This window comes from Dromaius novaehollandiae, chromosome 7, assembly GCF_036370855.1.
Source record: "Dromaius novaehollandiae isolate bDroNov1 chromosome 7, bDroNov1.hap1, whole genome shotgun sequence".
Classification (NCBI taxonomy): domain Eukaryota; kingdom Metazoa; phylum Chordata; class Aves; order Casuariiformes; family Dromaiidae; genus Dromaius; species Dromaius novaehollandiae.
Window position 1 is genome coordinate 1016601 of NC_088104.1, and position 20990 is coordinate 1037590.

The window sequence follows — 20990 nt, forward strand, 5'->3', positions numbered from 1 at the left end:
TATTTTCTTGCCATTTCTCACTTGGCCACCATAAGAGCACATTAATGCCTATGAACCTGTTCCAAGTGTTTCTGTCATACAGCTGGCTTTTCCAGTTCTTTTTTGAGAAAACAACCCAGAACTGAAACAAAAAGGGATAAACGCCCTATTGCTTTCCTGGATTTGAACATGAGCCAGCAAATGTGCCCTCGCGGCAAAGAAGGCCAACAGCATCCTGGACTGCATTAGGAAAAGCATTGCCAACAGGTCAAGGGAGGTGATCCTTCCCTTCTCCTGAGCACTAGTCAGACCACATCTGAAGCTCTGTGTCCAGTTCTACGCTCCCCAGTACAAGACAGACATGGGCATACTGGAGCAAGTCCAGCAAAGGGCCATGAAGATGATTAAGGGACCAGAGCATCTATCATAGGAGAAGCTGAGGGAGCTGTGACTGAGCTGGAGAGGTAGCAGGGTGCTCTGAGCAGGGTCTGCTGATCTAGACAATCTCCAGAGGTTTTTTCCATTCACAGCTATTTTGTGATTTCCTAAAGGTATTTGACCTGTTAATCCTGTGTCTCTTTGCTAAACCATGTTGGGAGAGGATGATTCTGGCCTTACCCTGATACATATTGATTATCCCTAGAATTTTCTTCTCATCAACAGTGGAAGTACGATACAGAGGTATGAATCCGCCTGTGCTTATCAGGACAACTATTTTGCTCATTAAGTACACAAGGTGATTGCTACCTCTGCAATTAGGATTAGGGTATGTCATCCAAACTGGAACATGGTTCTGCTGTTTAGATATTCTGTTGGTCAAAATATGTACTTTTGGATGTAGTTAGAATACCACTCCTAGAGTTTTGATGAATCAAGATGATGCACAGGAAAGTGGAAGCCACCATATTGTACTTCCAATCTGCTTGCTTCTGACAGCATAGTTGTTAGTAGTTGAGGCTGAAAAAGCAGCAGCAGAATAAAACTGAAGATTACTGTCTTTAATAGAGGACATGATTAATTCTTTGTAGTAGCCTGTCTCTGACTGTAGATGGAGTTTAAGGTGGCTGAATTTGTAACATGTACTTACACTGCATGGTGTGAATCATTTTCCCAGAATTTCTCCATGTTAAATTTATCACTGAGGCCAACTTTCTTGCTTTCACTCAGAAGCATTATAAAAAGGAGTGTTTTTTTATTATTATTTTTAATGTAGCACTTTCTGTTATCTGGCCCCCTCACACAGCAGCACAGTTGTAATCTTTTGTAGGAACTTCCTCTAGCAAATTGCTCTTTATCTATTTTAAAGGTATATGGCTCCTGAGATACTTGATGATGTGATGAACATGAACATCTTTGAGTCATTCAAACGTGCAGACATATACTCTCTTGGTCTAGTATACTGGGAGATAGCAAGAAGATGTTCAATTGGAGGTAAGATTTCTGGCCTTTTTATTTTGCAATCCAGACTACTTTTATATTAAATAAAACAAAAACAATTAAAGGAACTATGTACCTCCCCCCACCTTCTCAATTATCTTGGCAGTATCTGGAAGTAGAAATCTATTGCTGAATGTTGTTCTCCACTGAGTGGCTGTTGGTACCAAACTGTCCGTAGATGTGTGTGCATGCAGGATCTGGAATAACCATGTGGGTCAGAACGGGGTCTGTAGTCTGTGCTTGCTTGTTCTCCTATTTCAGGCCACAAAAACCAGGGTAGCCCCAAATGTCCCTCTGTTCCTTTTTATTGCCTATAGAAATAATTAGAGTTTATTTTGGAGCAGCTACTTTGCATTTTGTCTGTTACCTATACGAATCTCTCTTAGGAATCACTGAGGAATACCAGTTGCCTTATTACGATGTGGTGCCTTCTGATCCTTCGATAGAAGATATGAGAAGGGTTGTTTGTGAGCAGAAACTGAGACCAAATATTCCAAACCAGTGGCAAAGCTGTGAGGTAACAGCAGTTTTCCAGTTTATAGTAAAGCATATTTAAATTAAGACAGAATTTTTCCAGTGAGACGAAAGGAACTTGATGTCCAGTCTCCAGTGAATTTAAATGTTTCAGGTGTCTAGCTTTTTTCATCTCTAAGATTAATACAAAGCTGTCTTTGCACCAAATGCTAAAGTTCTTTCTTTGTCTGTAATAGAAGTCTTAACTTCGATATTACTGTTGGATTGTTGTTTGAGAGAGCTATACTTTATCTTCCGGTGTTGCACTTAAAACAAACAGGTGATGGTTGACTTTTTTATCTTTTTTTAATCTGAAGGCACTGCGAGTAATGGGCAGGATAATGCGTGAATGCTGGTATGCTAATGGAGCAGCTCGGTTGACTGCACTTCGTATTAAGAAGACAATTTCACAGCTTTGTGTGCAGGAAGATTCCAAAGCCTAACAAATCTCTTTGGAAGAAGAGGAAGGAATGAATTCTTCTGTTCATCTTTTAACATGTGATATTATTTTTGTTTTTGGTCTACCTCATATAACGTGGTTCAGTATTTATGTGCCCAAACCAGAGCACTGACATCAAGCTTCATAGTTGGCCACTGAAAGGGGCAGCTTTTGACTTGTAGTTTGTTTCATACAGCAAGTCACTGACTCGCCTTGGTTTTTTAAAGAAAAATAGACACTAGCCAAATAGCAGAAAGGAGCTTAAAACACCACTACAGTCTAAAAATAACTTTTGCTATTCTTGTGCTTTTTATCCTAGTCAAACCCTAAATATTGCAAATAGCCTGAACTGTTTCAAGCCTGTTTATAAAAGAAACCACACATTTTATCCTCAAGCCAGGTAAAAGACCAAATTTAATCAAGCTTTTTACATATTTTTACACAGAAATCTGAAAAGTGACTGTCAGTAAAATGCATTTTTAAATACTACGTTTATCAGTACCTAAGCAAATAAGTAAGATGAAAATTCCACTAAGCATGTATACTGTGAACAAAAGCATCTAGTTTGTTTTTTATTAGCTTTTATTTTTATTGTCTTGATTTTTATATAAAATATTGTAGTTAGGATTTGCAGTTATTTTGTTTTGTTCATCTGAGCTGAACATATCAGTTAAGGACTTTTTTTTTTTAATCCAGTTACTAGGAAAAAGAACAGGTGATACTTTTCTGATATGTACATAGGGATGAAATGGGAGAAGTTCTACATAAGCTAGAAAGTATGTATTTTTAAATAACATTTTGCCAGTCGATCACTCTTAACATTTCTTAGTGCCTTTTGATGTTTTAGTACAAAGCTTTAGCAAAATTATTTCCTGGAAAACAGTTTAAAAAAGCCAAGCCAAAAACTAGTGTCTCATTCCCCCTTTTCATCTCCTTTCCCCAGCACATAGTCTTTTGGTAAAATGAACTAAAATGTCACAGCTATGTTACAACTCAGTCTACCTGGTTGTTTCAGAGTGCTTGGGGAAAGCCCACAAGATCTAGACCTATGCGGGAATTGTGGCTGTGGCACTCATGTCTGGCAGAGCTGGTGTGCTCAAGGCCTTATGCTGGAGCAATGCCCTTGACTTCAGAAGATTAATTTGCTTTCTACCATCCTAGTTCTTCAATATTTTTAGTGTACTTGCATGGCGGATTGGATCACCATTTGTTACTGTCTGTCACAGATTACGGACCTGATAAACTTGGGGGGGGGGGGGGGGGAAGTAAATTTAAAGTACTGAAGTGCTGGCACAAAGCCAGTATAGCCTATTCAGAAGTTTCATATGGATTTCTGTAATAGCACCAGATTGGTGAAAAGCATTAACATCCCTAATGTTGTTTCTATAATACTGCAAAGTATACAAGTGACACATTTTTCAAAATTCCTTAATGTTCTGTGATGTGATTAATAACCAAAATGATACATTTCGTAATAATCATGGTTCTTTAAATATCTCTAAATCCAGGCAGTCCATGGAAATTACACCCAGGGATGTCTCCACAGTAGTGAATTTTGGAGGAAGGAAGCTTTGCAAAAATATGATCTAGCACACACACAGGTCTGTGGAAGTAAGCTTGTTAGCTAATTGTGGTATTTAGGATCAATCTTTGATGTGAAACCTCTTGAATTTTACATGGAAGAATGGGATAGACTTTTAACAAGTGGGGCAGTCGGTAGTATCAGTATTCCATGTTTCATTCTGATGCAGAAAATCTAGGACATTATGGACTCTTACAAATGTTGATTGCCACATGAAGTTTCTAATGAAACTTAGGTGTTTGCATAACTTTTAGTCACTTTTGCTTGTGTTAAGTAATGCACGTCTTTGTCTCACTTTATGGTCTGTTAGCCAAATGGTGGAGAATATTTCTGCTGGATTGCTGGTAGATTGTTTCCTGTATGCTTTTCAAGATGCAATCAAAATCATTGTATACATTTAATTCTTACATGCTTGAACTGCATAAACTATACCAGACAGTTCAACAGATGCATACTTTCTAAGCTTTTTGAAGGGTAATCATTATAACTGCGTCATATTGCTCACACTTTTGCGTGAATCCAAAGTGTGATTTTGATCACTTCAGTATCAAAAAAGTTGCAAACATAAGATCCAGCATTTGTTCTTATAGAACATAACTTTAAAAAAGCCCTTATGTTAAAAAGGAAACTATCAAGGTTTTGTTTGTTTTTTAAAGGGGAAGAGAAGATGTCTAATCCATTGAAATCAACTCTTACTGGCTTTGCAGAATAAGGTGTCTAAAATCAATTACCAAAAAAAAAGCGATTTTAAATAATATGCTGATTTTAAGGCTGTTTCTTCAAAAGTATTTAAACTGTGCAGGTGCGATTAGCTTTTCAGAACTTTAGTACTCAGGAAGGTACCTAAATGAAGTGGTCAGTCTTTCCAAAATGCCCAGCGCTTATCAAATCCTTTTAGTTTTTATTCTGAGAAAAGAGAATCAAATATTTTTGAATAACCTGAGTAGTATATTAAAATATGCATTAGAAACAGTGCTTTAGAACAATTAACAGCAAGGAAAACATATAAAAGAGTAAAGTCTACTGATGTTAGGGAACTGTCTTACTGGGGTGCTTGATGTTCTGAAGTAGACATGAACAATTAGCCTGTTGAACTTTAAAAATTGCTCCAGTATTTTTGAACATTTACTACTTATAGCGTAGTGCAGTCACACAAAGTATATCTTTGCTTACCCACACTGACATCATAAATCACAGAACACAGTTGTTTAAAATAGCAGCAAAATAACTAAAGGCAATTGTTTTAAAACAAAAAACACTGTAGTTTTGAAAGGAGAATTCAATGAAATCAATCTCATTGGAAGTACAGCTGGACTGAATACAGATACGGTCTCTTTTGTCGTTAAATTATCGTAACAAACAAATGAATGGATGCCTCTGGGTGGCTAACTAATTTTTGCTGGCCAGATCTGTTGCAGTGCCTGTTAGTTAAGAGACCCTGCGGTCGTGGTTCTGGCTGCAAAGGACGCCTGAAACAGGTTCTCAGTTGTTCAGAGAGGGAGAGAGGTGTTTGCTGAGTGGTGTAAAGAAACCTCCTTGCTAGTAAAGCATGTGATGTTTGCAGTAGTCTTGATACACTAAGAATCATTAGTGGAAACTTGACCAGTTGCCATACGAAATGCGAAGTGACCAAGAGAGGCCATTAGGTTATCTTATATGTCTTTAAAAATATATTAATTTATTGTCTAAAATGGAGGCATTCTTTGAACTTCACAGTGTTCAGAGTGCTCTCTAGGAAATTTTAACCTTTCTCCTTCCATTCTAAATTCGATTCTATGCACTTTTTAGCTCTCTTATCCTTTGAAAGTGTCTGTGCCCTTGAGCTGATAACTGTTTTTAGAGCTTTTTTTCCCCTCTAGACTAGATTGTACGGTGGTGGAGTCTGGTATCTATGCAGACTCTCCTGAGTCAGAAATTATGCTAGACTAAAATCTTGCTGTGAAATTAAAAAATGTGCTTTTTGGCAAAGAGCCACGGAGCAGCCTTTTTGGTGACATACTCTTGGATTGCAGCTAGGGGACACTTACAAGTGGGTTTAGTGGTTAACGTAGGAATAAATCAAAGACTAGGAAACTGTACTGAAATACCTGACATGCAGTCCTGTTTGTAGATACTGCGTTGCTGCTGCTGCCTAGTTGTTTCTTTCTTTCAGGTCCTGACCTTTTTCTGAACTGATATACAGTTTGTGTGCATTAGTGTATTGAAATAAGTTTAATCTCATTTTTGTTAGGCTCAGCCTGTATGAATATTATACCACCTTTTCCCTCATATCTGCACGAGTCAGAAGAGTCTCTGCTAAAGTCAGTATTAGTGCAAAGTTGATACAAGAGGAGAATCTAGTCTTAACTTACTCTAAGAAAAATTAATCCAGTCTTCGGTCTTTGATGATTGTGTGGCATATTCTGCATTGCAGTTTTTCTAGGAAAGTTAGGAGAATGGGTTCTCCTCTCAACTCCTTTTTTCATTAACTTCAAAATTAGGGAAGAATTTATGTTTCATTGTTTATCTTCTGTACAGAGAATCTGACACTGAAACGGAGAAGGGGTCTTTGGCTGGCTTGTATAAATGCTGCTCTTGCGGCCGGCTTTCGCTGCGGAGCAATGGCTTGCGTGGCTGCTGGTGTTACGTAGAAGCTACCTGTTTTCATTTCAACCATGGAGTAATTAAATCAGACAGGATGCGTGCAGGGGATCTTTAAAAAAAGCCTATATTTTTCTGCTTCTCCCCTGTGGTATGCCATAGCTTAGAGTCTGTTTCTCTCTCTCTCTCTCTCTCTCTCTCTCTTTTTTTTTTTATTCTGACCTGGCTTTGTATATGAGAATAACTACCCATAAGTAACTCCTTTTTAGTTGTAAATTCTACTTTCTTATTCCTGTCAGCTTGGTCAGTCTTGTGTGGTGGTGGATTTTTAAATTATGGTTATTTAGTTTCCCTCATAGTCTCTGAAAATTATTGAGCAGTCTTGGAATCTGAAGGAGATCTGTTTGGAACTACCCTATAGAACACTGTAGGAAAGACATTCTGCTCAACTAAATTGTATTCAGATTTAACAATACCTCTTTACAGGTCACAGCTCCATTCCTAATTAATAGTTTAGATTTTTTCTTATATGTCTCATAGCATGGAAAGTTCTGGTCTGTTTTCCCTAGCTTTTTATTTAGCTCAATATTTTTGCATTGTTTTTTTTTGTTTTGTTCTTTGCTGAGGGTTAAATGTACGTTTTAGTAAACTGGAGTTATATTTAACTGATCCAAGAGGCTGATATTGTTGTATTAGAATTTAAAAATGCTTATAAACCATATGCGCCTTCCAAAAAAAAAAAAAAAATCTTGGTCACCTTTTCCCTCAATGTAGAATCATCCTGCTCAAATTTGAAAATAGAAATTATACTCACAGTTCTTTGTTTTTTGAGGGAGGCTTAAGTTTCTTGAGAGAGATTGCTAACTTTCCTGCTAATCTTCATTTAAAGCACAAGTTCTTAAGCCCGTAGAATTTTTCAGATTTGAGTATGTTTAAGTGTAGTCACCACATCTAGCCTTTCCTAATTTATGTTTCTAGTTTGGAGGAGTTGCTAAATTTTTTTTTAATTTGCTTTTAATAAAAACCTAAAACTTAATGCATAGAATATGAAAGAGAAAGTTAGTTAATTCACTTTTCCCTCTAGCACCTAATATTTTTTTGTTTCCTTAACTCTCCTTTCCAAAGCACCCCATGAGCAATTTGCTGTTTAATATAATACCTTTTGCACTTTGCCATTTTTATCGTCATTTGCACTTAACCAAAATCATTCCCTTATGTAATCCTAAAATGAATTCTATATTTTAGCGATTGTTACTTCACTAGTTTTTTTTAATACACTAGCTTTTTTGTAATACATTCATAAACCGTAAATAAACTTGTTTAGAAACGTGTCTAGTCCCTACAACAGGTCTTAACGTTGAATAGAGTGGAATCTTCTCGTTGTCCGCGCGCGTCCCGTCAGGCTGCCCGTCAGTGGAGAGGCAGACCCTGCGGCACACCTTTGCTCACGGGAAGGACGTGTCTCTATTTCACTCCCTGTTGTTGAAAACAGCACCTTGAGAACGGCCTTACCGTGCATGGAAACGTTTAGCAGCATTACATCTCAGTGTGGCGAGTGTTGCTTCTGTAGAGCACCCGGCGAGCCGTGGTGGCAAAGGAAGGCGATGTGCGGGACAGCTGCCTGGCCGTGCTGCCCCGGCGGGTTCCTCGGGCTGCCGGCCTGACTCGCGGGAAGGAGCGCGGCCGGGCTCGCCCTGGCAGGCGGTCGGCCTTTCTGCAGGCAGCTCTCGTACGGGACTGGCAGTGGTAGCATCAGTGCATCAGGGGCAATTTCTTGGAGTTTATGAATGTGAGATCAGAATTGGGCCCAGTAAGGTGTTTCCTAAATACAGTGTCGGGACTGCAATTTTTCTACAATAAATTTCATTGTGAAAACTGGTGGGAGAATACTCTGCTGCATTGTCCTCAGTCTGCAGGTTAGAATGCATGAACACATTTTTGTAGTTTGTGTAGTGGTGCATGCTCATAAAGACTATGGCTCAAAAATCCCTATTCTGGTTTAGTACAAGTTTCATAAAGTCGTCTTTGGCCTGCTTGTAGAGCACCATGCCGCCTGTTGTAGGTGCTGTACCACGATAGCACTAGGAATTAGTTGCCTTGTGTAAAATGGAACAATATTAACTCGATATTGCCAGCTACATGTTTGTGATTTGAAATGGCATGGTAAGGATCATCATCGTGTGTTGTGATGCTCTTTATGAAGCTTTTAGGGAAAGACATCTGTGTTCTCTTTTATCAGGCAGCACAATTTATGAATGTATGGGGAAAAAAGCATTAAAAGGTACAATATATTTCTACAGAATATAAGAAACGTGCAATAAATTGTAACCAAAGGCTCCGAATGTATTTTCTGCATAAATAGACTGAATGTATTGTGAATGTAGCTATTACATTTGTGTCTAAATCTGCTGTGGTTTTGAGTCCCCAAAGAGAAATATGTAGTATTTTGTCAATTTACAAGCTGGTTTCTGAGTTGTCTGATTTTTATAGAAGCGTTTATTTTATCTGGAAGTACTGTAATATTTTAGAATTTAGTATAGTAGTAAAGTGATAAAATCCAACTTTCATATTGTGAAATACCTAGTCTAGTGCATACTGAAGCAAGTTTATTTTTAAAACTGTTGCTAAAGTTATTGCTTGATATTTCAGCTGCCCCGGATGTAAATAATTTGTTTAGATGTTGTATTTTGTATGCATATTTTACATACCGATATACTTTCGGAAAAAAGTGGCTATTTTAATAAATTAAGCACACTCTGCCATTGTGTTCCTGTGAACTTAAAACTCTGCTCATTTGGCGAGGGAGGAAAAAATATATGAGGCTAAGGGCTATTTCAGGTACCGGTATTTCAGGTACCCTTCAGACAGTGAAGGTTTCAAAGCTACTTAAAAAACATGTTTTTTTGCACAAGAAGCTGCAGCTGGGTGAAGGGGAGCAGCAGCCTGGCTCCCTGCGGAGAGACACCGAGCAGACGGGAGCTGAGCACCACGAAGAGTTTGCGTGAGTAGCTGCGCCGTGCTCTTCGGGAGACGTCTCTGGGACGTCGAGGACCCGGGACGAGAGGAGGCCGGTAGCTGGGCAGCTCGTGTCAGGCTGGACCGTGGCATGAGCTGCTCCGCCTGATGAGCCGCTTCAGCAGCCAGTGCGTGGCAGCGGGGGTGGTGGCTCTCGCTGCTGCCCGCTTCCCAGGCGCTCGCTCCCGCTGCCATCAAGTTCACGGGTCAGGCACACGTCAGAGGAGGCAGGTGAGACTTGCGGGGAGTTTGCTGGGCTCTGCATCTCCAGCAGTTCACTTTGCTGTGACCTGCGGATGTGCTGGGGAGGGGAGACACCCGCTAAGCGCTGGGATCTCGAGAACTCTGGTTGTTCCTAAACCAGAGCTCTGAAGTCTGCAGAGGCTGGGAAAGCACAGATTCTTGATGGCCTCCGTTTCCTCAGCTTTGTGAAAATGGGGAATAAGCCATGTCCTGAAGGGCTTCTCATCCACAGCTGGTATCGTGTGTGCTTTTTGGCTTCCAGCACTGGTAGGGCAGCGTGCAGTGGAGGATGAATAAATTCTGCTTTGCCGTTCTTCCTCCTGTGCACGTTTACTAGGCTGCTGGTATGTAGTGAATATGGATATTGCATGAAACATCAAGTTTTTGCTTACAACTGTGATGCACCTTTATTACAGTGAAGGAGACGAGATGCTGAACAAGGGCCTTCCTCCCTATTTGGGAAACTGCAGCTTCTCTCCCATGCTGGAGATGATCCTTTCTGAGATCAAGGCTTGATTTTTTTTTTTTTTTAATGCCTGTAGTGAGGAGAGAATACACTTAGCTTTGGCACATGGTTCGTGTACCTGTGGTATTGTGAATTTTGCTCGTCAGCTTTGGCTGAGCTCGCTTCAATGCACTGGTCACTAGATGATGTTCTTTCAGCTGTAAGTTTTCACTGGTGTAAATCTGAGAGCGAGTCCAGCTCACACAGAGCACTTGAATTCCCAAGTCCTTGCTTGAAAATCCCCCCTTATATAACCATAACCTAGGAATTTAAGTCAGAGTTTATTCAAATTACAAGCATGTCAAAATGAAATTCACCACCGTACTTCAAAACAGTATTGAGACTTCCATTGCCTTTGAACAGTATTTTGGTCTTTTTTTCCTCTAAACATTACACTAAAGGAGATTGCTCGTGAGTTCTGCCCTTCTTCCGTAGAAAATGGGAACTCACCCAAGTGCACTCTTACCTTTTGGTAACTGCACGTTTCAAGAATGTTTTACTTGCCAGGTATGACACAGTTTGTAAAACGTGTGTACTCGATTTCTTGAAGGAAAGCGGTAGGTCCAGCGCAGGTCCTCAGCAAACCGAAGGCAGCCGGTGGCCTGTTGGTGAGTGTCGGCTGCCACCCCCCGGCCGCTGCTGTACCTGGCGGGTTTCCTTGGCTCTGGGGTTAGAGCTGAGTGGAAAACACTGCAAGGAAGAAAAACGAAATCCTGCCCTTCGGGTAGTGTGTAAAATTCCTGCTTCCTTGCATTTCCCCTTTGTAGCACATGCGACTGGCGAAAGGAGCCGCTTAGCTCCTGCTGCCATGATGTGTGCCTTGCTACGTGGGCTGCTGCCTGCGCGCTGATGACCCCAGGTTTCAGCATCGGGCTCAGTGTTTGGCATCTCAGCAAGGTACCAAACACTTTAATGTGGGGAGAGGTGTTCAAGAGAAACTACCGAGTGGGAGGATTTAAATCACGTGGCTAAGCTTTGGGTAGAAAAGAGAAAGGGCTAATTCTTCATTTTCTTGTGTTAAGGTAAACAGAAGTCCCCAGAGCATCATCAGTGTAAAGCTGCTATCAAAGAGAAAAGAAGCTGGCTCCAAAAGTCCATGAAGCTACAGGTTCATGTCCTGTAGAAAGCAATTCATTTCTTGCTCCTTCTGCCTGGGTAATGTGAGTGTTAGGCCGCAACCCTGTACGTATCTTAGCTTTAAAAAGATGGAAGCTTTGGAAGTGGGTAGCTTTGCATGAACACTGCTCCCAAGGAAGTTTCCCACTATTTTCTGTACATTTGAGAGTTAGGTTAACAGTGAACTTAGTCTTGTTGAGATAGGAACAACTGCATTTTTTTTAACAAGGATGTGACTCCTTTCTGAGATCTGTACTGGTGTTTCCTGTCCCTGTTTGTCATGTAGTGACCTGAATTCATAGTAATTACAGACTAGAAATTGCTGTAACTTAACATGCAATGCACAAAGGCTTTGTAGTGAAAGATGTTTATAAAGTGAAAAGATTTCAGTGACTTTTCTAAGGGGCTGAAAAGTGGTGTATAAACATGTGCTAATTAGTATAAACAGCTTGCATGCTTGTTTGCAGATATGCACTTCCTTTTTCCACAAATGATCTGCCAAGCATCCAACCAGTCATTGCATGCGCAGTTTATTTATGCAACTATGGAAATGGCACAATCCCACTGGCAGATAACTATGGTTTTCAGAAACTTGGCACATATTGTTTTCACTACTTTTAAATGTTTTATTAATTCTTTCCTGGGCCTGATGGACTGTGGGACTTTGGGGAGTGTGTGAGCTCAGGGGAGCCTAGGAAATGTATGGATAGTCCATACAGAAAATAAAGAGGAGGAAAAAATAGCAAAAAAGGAAAAGCCATCCTCAATCAACTGGATGCAGCTTTGTTATGCTGGAGAGGCAGGATCCCTTCCTCTCTTGTTATGTGTTTGATTGCCTTTTAATTGACTTGTAGCAATTTCATTGGACTTGTCTTTAGCTGTGCGTTCTTTGTCTGCAACAATATAGATCGTAGGTCACCATTTCATGAATCTGCCTCATGGCTTGAGGCCTGATCTTCCTTTGGAGAGTGGAAGCAAGGAACTATATTTTAAGGGTCTGTCACTTTAATATTAAAGAGTGGACTTTAGATCCTGCTGTCATTAATACCAATATGAATATAGAATCTGGCATAGGACTAAAATCAAGGCTGAGATTTTTGCTTGAAATGTCTTTGTGAAGGTTTTCCTTTCAAATGACTGTCCAGAGTATTGCAAGGGACTTTTGTGTAAGTTTATAATCCACATGTGTATGTTTATAATAACTTAATAAGCCCATATTCCAGATCTGGTATGTCATGTCCGGCAAATATATTGCTATCCTTCATTGAAGCATCTAAGGGGAAGGATGGGCTGTGTTCTGCACTCCAAAAGCAGAGGCAATCAAATCACTGAAAAACTTGTTTCAAACTGCTCCATGCTGGGAGTGTTTGATGCAGCTCCAGATGCCTCCAGAAGTAGAAGAATATTCTGCTAAGAAGCTAAGAAGCACTCTTGTTTCATAGGGCTGCCATAATAACCACTGTTATTTCTTCTGTTTAGAAAGTTATTTCTAGTGAAATAGGAAACAAACGATAGCGGGGTTAAAAATTGTATTGACATTTCAGGCCCTCTCGTGGATGAATGAGCCACTGCAGCATGATGCATAACACAGAAAAAGGCCAGTAAAACAACTCTGTACAGATCTTGTGGTAGTGATGACATCTAGAATAGCAGCAGATTTTGTATTTAACATGATTTAAATAATGTGTCTATTTTTTCCTCATCCAGGATGCAATATAATAGCTGGCAAACTGCATTTACAGAACTGTGCTGTAAGAGGTGCTTATCAAATTGATGACTCCTGCTAGCAAGTGCAATAGAGCCATCAGAGCAGGCCTGGTAGTCCCTTCTGCTGTGTGAGGATTATCTCCTGACATCTAGTCACAGGTAACAATTCTCTGTCAAAGCAGTGTGGCCAAATTTTCCATTTCCAGATTTCTTTGTAGACAAGAGCCCTTTGTAAGCACTTGGTAACTGTTTGAGGTTACCAAATATAAACTTTATTACTGGTAAAGCAAAGCTTTTCTTTTGCCTAGGAGGCAAAATACAGGAAAATAAAGGAAAATCAATGCCAATAAACAAAGAAACAACAGATATTTTTGCATTTTTTCTGTTTTTTGATAAACCTGTTTTAGAGCAAGTGCTCCAATTTAGCAATACAATCAAGAACAGTCTGCCAAAATAGCAAGATATAAATGGCACAGAAAGAGAAAGTGAAAGATTAATGCGATTAATATGAAATTTATACTCAGATTTGCTTTCACTGTGGGGGGAAAGGAAAAAAATTGTATAAAGTCAACTTTCTTTTAAAGTTTTTTAAATTATTGAAGAATAAATTATTACTGAAGAATATTTAGAATGAGGAATTGTTGTTGAAGAATAAATAAGACAGATGAAAAATATCTTGTATTGAAACAAATACAAATGGAATGCTCCAACATGGCAATACTGAAGCTGTGAGGATCTGTCGTTATGCACAGGCAATTATTTGCATGTGTTTACCTACATCTGAATGCCTTTTACATGCTCCTGAGAGATGTTAGAACTGTAAGCTATGTGCCACAAATCCATACTAATAATAGGTAGCAGAAATCTCCATTAATGTGATAGTTCTGCTGTGAACCGTATGGGCCTCCATTTTATCCCTGATGCCAGAAATCTCTCTCAAACACCCAAAGGCTTGCACCAACGGTGCATAGTATAGCACCTATCATGAAAACCTGATGTGTCCAGAGATTTTTTACAATGTTGGGATAGGATCAGATAACTGCAAGCAATCAGATCAGTGTCTGTCAGGAAACTGCTGCTTCTCAGCTGAAATTACTCTTTTGTGGTTGAAACTAATGGCAAGCTAACTCTTTCACTCTGCAATTTATCACGAACATACACAAAAGTTACTGCAGCCCAGCTAAAGGACAATAAATGTTGCTAGGTCAATCACTTGGATCTACACAATCACACACTCTGTTTATGGTTTATTTTGCTGTCCTTAGCTGTATGTATGTTTTACTTCATAACTCCAGTGAAGAGAACCGATGAATTATGATGTAGACTACTGAGATATTATCCTTTCCAGGAAGAACACGGGTCCAGATCTTTCTCTAGTATGGACTGGCATAGCTCCAGCAGCCCTCATCGGGAGGACACCAACTCGTGCATGAAGCTGTACACAAATGGTTTATCTTTGATATGGGTATGTATATAAAATCTCTGTGCATGCATTCACGCATGCACACACTCATATGTATGCGTGTATATACACACACACTTATACATATTATATGGAAACATACAAATTTTTATACTGCATTTATAAAATTGGGGATTATTTACATTCTGTTTTCCTCCAACTAGTTCATATCCTAAAGTCTAGTTATTTTCCTTAAATATACTGTTATATATTTGGTATACATTTGTTTAAAAATGAACCGTACAGATGTTTCATCTATTTCTGGATTTCTGCGTATGCACCTGAAGCTGCATTCTGTTAGATTTGTTTTGAAATACCTTTCTGATTTCATTGGTGAGTTAAATAAGAGGTACGGGAAATTTGCTGACTATGAAAGAGTCACCAAGATTATTGTTCAGGATTGTTATCTTATACTTTTGCAGGTATTTGAAAGCCTAATAGGAAATCATGTAAACTAAGGTTATATAGAGGTTAGCAATCTAACATTTTCAGTACACTTTCAGCCCTCAGCAAGCGTATTGTTATTCAAGACTTCTTGAAAATCAGCCTTATGTCTCATCTTCCGTATACTGAAAAAATCACGTTTTGATTAGGAAAGCAGAGAAGAGCACATGAGATTGCCTCACAGCATAGCTGTTAATCTTACTGTGTGGTACTCATTTAGGTACTCAAACCGTTACTCTGATTCGTTACATGGTTCACCAGCTACATGTCAAGTGGAAAATTTGGTGGTACAGAAGACTAGCTAGTGAGACAGAATAGCTTTTTGTGGTATTTCTGTATTTTGAAGTGTGCCAATAAAAAGTCTTTTCCACAAAATTGCAGAGAGAGAGTACTTGCTCGATATTATGCAGCAGGTTTCATCACTTCCTTGAGGAGGGTTTACGTCCTCCCATAAAACTAGTCTGTCTCACAGTATATGAAGTTATTCAGATTAGACCAACTCACTGGAATATTATTATGTTGCCTTTTCAGCAAGATCACTTAAGAACTAAATTCTGGTTTTGTTATACGCATACAAATCCTTCCCAAGTCTATAATGGTTCATCCAATTATTTTAATGTAATATCAGTCCCTTAATGTCACAATAGTTCTTAGCCTCCTTTTCGAACAGCTAGAAATTTGTCTCAGTAAATTAGACCAAAGAAGATATATAAGGAATAGGAGAAATGGATAGACCAGAGCCCGAATGTGTGCAAGGTAATACAGGAACTGAATGTGAATGGGAAAGCCAGCCCAGACCTATGGAAATACTGACACTGAGAAAGTAACAAGTTTAATTTGTCAGATAATGTTGCAATAGGGCAGCAGCTACTCATCACGAATGAATTATCCCAAAGGTTTCTCAGATTCCAGGGTTGTAGTTTGCTAGGATTATATTATATTCTGAATCCAAGGCTGATTATAAAAATCATGGCTGTTCCTCCAGCTGTCCGGATGAGAAGAACCAGCAGTACAAGTAGTGCCTCCGGTGTTCAACTATAGTTTATCTGTAGTTCCTGGGAAGTGCTTTGATGTACAGTAGAGAGTACCTCAATAGACACGCTAGTGCTGGTGATGATTTTGGGAATTGGGTTATCTGTAAAGAGAGCTGGATGGGAGAGACAGAAATTCTCGGCACAGGAAAGCACTGGGACTGGAGAGGCCAGGAGAGAAGTTTCAAAGGCCGCAGGATGATTCGAAGAGGCAGCCTCAGCAGAAGGCTACAGGGACAAGCCTGAAAAACATGGGGAAGTGGAGGTGAGAGTTGAGAAGAAGGAATAGAGAGTTGAATGAAGAGGAAGAGGAGTATTCCTCTAAAACCCAGAGCTCCTAGACAAAGATCTAATCCTTTATTAGATCTGTATGAAAGAGAGAAGTAGCTGCCCTCTGGGGTATGAGGTAACTATAGGAAAAAAAGGATTTTCTAGCTTCCCTCCACAGAAACTGCTAGGAAAAAAGGCAGACCTGCCAATGTATTTTCTTTGCTGTTCCCCATTCCATCAGCACCTGCCAGGCAGATGTTTGTCAGCAAGGAAGAGCCAGTGTGGTATGTAACATCCCAGGATGTATGGCTATCGTGGGCACATTGAAGGGAATTGGAGGGATGAAAGGACAGCACTTTTTTTTTTGGTTCCTTGTGCAGAATCACTAGTCTGCCAAAGTAACAGCATGTAAGAGAACTTTAAAATACAAGATAAACATTAACTAATAACAGTGGTTGGCCTGTGTATGTACAAAGAGGTATGTTAATTCATGCTCTAGCTCTACTTCTCCAGCAGTGGATTAGATGGGTTGCAAACAGTTTTGTTCCTCTCAGAGGAAGAGAGGCTGCTTGTAGCTCAAATTCTGACAGCAGAAACCAGTGTCTTCCTTGCAGGTGAGAAAGCTTAAGCAGAACATTTTGTGTGATTTTCCCTGAGGTCAGAGAGTAAATGGATGATGCAGGAAGCAGGCAGCAGGTTCTGACTCATGCTTTCCGTGTTCCTTTGGCTCCATGTAATGTAATCTTGAGTCAGGGCATCAGGCTGGCAATCAGTCTGTGAGAGACAAGCTCATATGTTGGAAAGACCTGACACTCAATGGCAATACACTGCTGCTGTTTGCTAGAGAAGTCATGTCTCAGGCACAGGACCGCTCTGCCAAGCCTGTGCGTGGTGGGTCAGCAGAGAGGTGCTGGCCATGCACGTCGGCTTTGCGTAGTCCTGCTCCCGTTCAGGTGATGCTGAGCAGCACAGGAAGGACTCACAGCCCTGAAACAGCACTAATGATCTTCAGGTGTGCGTGGTGCCCTTGCTAGGAAGTATTAGAACTCGGCTGCTAGAACAACTTGGCCTAATTTATGTCTGTTTGTTCTGATGGAAGATTTTATTTGTTTCTTTTCTCAGCTTGTTTGGAGATGAGTCACTTGGTTTCAAAAACGTAAAAGAAGATTACTTGAGGAACTGAAATGCACTTTGTTTATTTTCAAAGGCACTTAGCGAAATGATGGTGAGCAGGAAAGGAGGAAGAGGCTTTGAGTCACAGCGGTCTCTACATTACTCAGCTTGCTTTAACAAGTAAGCAGATGCTGTCCCTGAGATACTGCTTGTTTTTCTCAGGAAAAATTAGACAGCTTTCCTCCCTGCCATATTTCCCCCCTCCTCCTCTGAACAAGCAGCACGGAGAAGGTGAAAGATGCATAAAATGAACAGGGTCAGTTCCCAATTCCCTCTGAAGCTGTTTGAACACTCTATCCCATGTACAGAAGTGAAGGACATATTTCTACAAATGTCCATGTTTTGTTAGTATGGTATGCAAATCTGTCTACGAGGAAAGACCCAGAGACCACAGTGACTTGTTATGCATGAGCTACAAATTAATTTATTAGCTGTTTTCTGACAATATTTCTCTGTTGCAAGACACTGGTTTCTGGAGCGGTGACCATTTTCCATGGAAATGCACCATTTTTTCCAGAGTTCTGGGGAGAGTGGAGAGGCCTGTGCCTGTCTCTTCCTGGTGCTATGAAGTCCTCCATTCTTGCAGCTGTCTTTTGAAGCTGATGTGGAGAGGAGAGAGAAGGGAAACTCGCAGGAAATCTAATAGTAGTAGGCAGCCTAGCATAAAGAGGAAACATCGACTGGAAATGTGAACTTCCGTGGGGCACTCTGATAGCACTTACAAACTGAAATAGTCTGAGCTTGGGCTAGAATATTTTTTTTTCTCATTGCAATTGATCAATTTCTAAATATCTGCCAAATACAAGAATGCTTCAGTGGCCATATTTTTAACTGGCTCTACTAAATACTATATACTAATGCTAACCTGACCTTTGACTGAAGAAAAAAATTATATTCCTCAAGGTCCCCAAGGAGATACTTCCCCGTGAGAGTTACAGGATAATTCGTGACAAGAAATCAAGACTTCTTTGGAAAAAAAAAATCCCTGCCTTAATGTTAATTAATGTTAATTGACAAAACATTGTCAATACCTCTTTGAAAGGGGAAAATATTATTTTCCTGCCTGCTGTATCACCTTTGTGTCTTGCAAAATCTGGATTTTACCTAACTTTTCTTTAGACTAGATTTTTGGTAAGCGGGGGGAAGGTACTGCTGTGTCAACAGTCCCATCTTTCTGGGCTGATAGAGAAACCCGCTTACAGAGCCAGGAAACACAAACCCGTTTTACTGCAGCAGCCCGTATAGACCCTACAGGAAGTCGGTCACGGAGCTGGGAACTAGAGTTACAACTTTAAGTTCAGGAAATGTCTTTATCACAGATGCATCTTTTTTTTTTTTTCCCCCCTGATCTTTGCTTTTGGAATACAGACAGGAAAATGTTAGATTCTGCAGTTTTACTTGGAATTTAATCATATTGATTATTGAATGATATCTACTAATGGATTTTATAAATCTTCCTCTTAAATTTAATTACTTAAAATTAATTTGTCTGAATTAAGTTAGAATGGATTTTTCTCTGTGCAGGCACTAATTTTGTTCTTGTTTCTGTTTATATCACATAGAGTTACTATTTGAGGGGTTTTGTAGTGACATTGTATTGCGGTTTAGGACTAGGACAAGACTGAGACTCTGACAGAAACTTCTCTTTGTCAAAAATCTGAATTCAGTATATTTTCATGTAATATTTTAAGCTTTAAAGTTTGATCAATCTGTGCTTCATAAAGGAAGTGCTTGTATTAGGTACAATAAAAACTCAGAACATGACGCCGGTCCTTTCTCCAGAGAGCTGAAAATCAAACCAGTATTGGCATTTCATAATGCGGAGTATCACTCATCTGGACCCTGTTTGAACCCTTGTTTGCCTGCCTGCATCTTGGCAGATTACTGGAAGGTTCTTCAATCTCAACTCTAAGTAATATTTTCAGATTGAAGGAAATAAAAATAGAATGAAGTAAAGGAGGAGACATACCGGGTGGAAAAAATAGAAGAAAAAGAAAAATGTAATTTACAAAGAGAATGTAAAATGGAAATGTAGCAGAGGAGAATATGAAGGTCCTTATTAAAAAGGTATCACAGAGACACTATGGCAGGCTGACCAGATATCTACATAGAAAGGTTAAAATAAGATGCAGGTGGTTGCTACCTTCAGCAGCTGTTTCTCAGCAATGCCTTTATGTATAAGTCATTTTGTTTTTAAAATATTAAGATATAACATAGGTGCAACATGCAGTGGTGTAATGCAAAATATCCTGGAAAAGATCCTGAGGGTAGTTGATAAGGATAGTGTGTCAGCTGTTTCTAGTGCTACAGATTAAGCTGTCTCTGCTTTTATTACATGTCTTTTCCTCAGTCCTCTGAAGCTGGTGCCCTCCAGGAATTTAATTCATTAAACATACCCTTCATTTCAGAACAAGAACTTTTTGCATATGGTGAAAAAATGTGCTTTGTCATAATGTAAGTAATTGCAGTGCATGTCTTGAGTATTACATGGCAGTAAAAAGTGTTGTTCAGACTGATTCTATTTTTTTTCCAATTTCCAGTCTGCTTTAGAAGAAAAAAGATTTTGCCAAAATTATTAAGATTATTATATAATAATCCTAGTTCTATACCTCACTTCACATGGATACTGACAGAGCCAATAGGCTGGCTTGCAAAATCACATCTCTTTGCACACCACTGACTTGTGTGTCAGAGGATGTGGCTTCAAGAAGAAGCCCGACATGGGTAACCTGGATTAGTGTGAAACAAAAACAGAGATTCCAGTAAAAAGTCAATTTTTTTCCTGTCGGTTTACATCCAGTGATTGAGAAGAGAGTGCTTTCAGTTCTTAAGGTCTGCGTTCAGCTCTTACAGCTGGAAGGAGTTTAAGCTGAACAAGCCTTTCCCAGGCCTGAGATTCTGATCCGCACTTTGTCAGAGGTGCAGCGAAAAATTGGTTTGGTGTGTTTGGTCCAGGCTCCTCCCCACCCTTCTTTCTTCTGCTGGATGGTGGGACAGGTCAAGAAAACTTTGGTTTGTTTAGCTTGGGACTGTTTACAGAAAAGGATCAATTTCGATAAAATCTCCACTTTTAAAAAAAAGTTTTGATATTGCTGATACTGAAGTATTCCGATTTTGACAAGAATAACTGTTTCAGCTTGGGGCCAGAACAACCTCTGGTTTTTAAAATAGCACTTATTTAAAGAAATGAAAATAAATAAAGAGATCAGAATTTAAGGTGCTTCAGTCAGACACAGCTTTGTCAAGCAGTAAGAGGCCTGTGGATCTATACTTCTCCCACTTTGGATGGCGTACAGTCAGGATCACCAGGCAGTGGTGAAACTACACCTTGGCAGAACCCCACGACAGTGCAGTTGTGTCTATTGCTGTCAGCTTGATTTTGTAAAATTCTTTGGTGAAAAACTGATTTCACTTTTCTTTTAAATCTTTTTTGAGGTAATGAAAATGTTGAAAAAAAAATCTTAAATTCTCATAAGTTGGAAAATCATTCTGTA

General features: G+C 39.6%; 2 protein-coding genes across 4 annotated transcripts in view; both read left to right on the forward strand.

Moving 5' to 3' along the window:
- ACVR1C (activin A receptor type 1C) overlaps nt 1-3613 on the forward strand; it is a 48606-nt gene extending 44993 nt beyond the window's left edge. For both annotated transcript variants that reach the window (XM_026108773.2, XM_064514525.1), the window contains 3 exons: nt 1286-1410; nt 1803-1933; nt 2247-3613. In XM_026108773.2, the coding sequence (XP_025964558.2) occupies nt 1286-1410; nt 1803-1933; nt 2247-2372 (382 nt within the window). In that variant the 3' untranslated portion in view covers nt 2373-3613. The remainder of the gene's footprint in view (nt 1-1285; nt 1411-1802; nt 1934-2246) is intronic.
- A 3105-nt stretch (nt 3614-6718) lies between these two features.
- The window catches only part of CYTIP (cytohesin 1 interacting protein), a 36249-nt gene continuing 21977 nt past the window's right edge, over nt 6719-20990 (forward strand). The window contains exons 1-3 of one of the 2 annotated variants that reach the window (XM_064514527.1): nt 6719-11453; nt 13117-13275; nt 14465-14581. In XM_064514527.1, coding sequence (XP_064370597.1) covers nt 14495-14581 — 87 coding nt within the window. In that variant the 5' untranslated portion in view covers nt 6719-11453; nt 13117-13275; nt 14465-14494. Of the gene's footprint in view, nt 11454-12858; nt 13276-14464; nt 14582-20990 lie in introns of those variants that run through there. The other variant, XM_064514528.1, reaches the window with a different exon arrangement.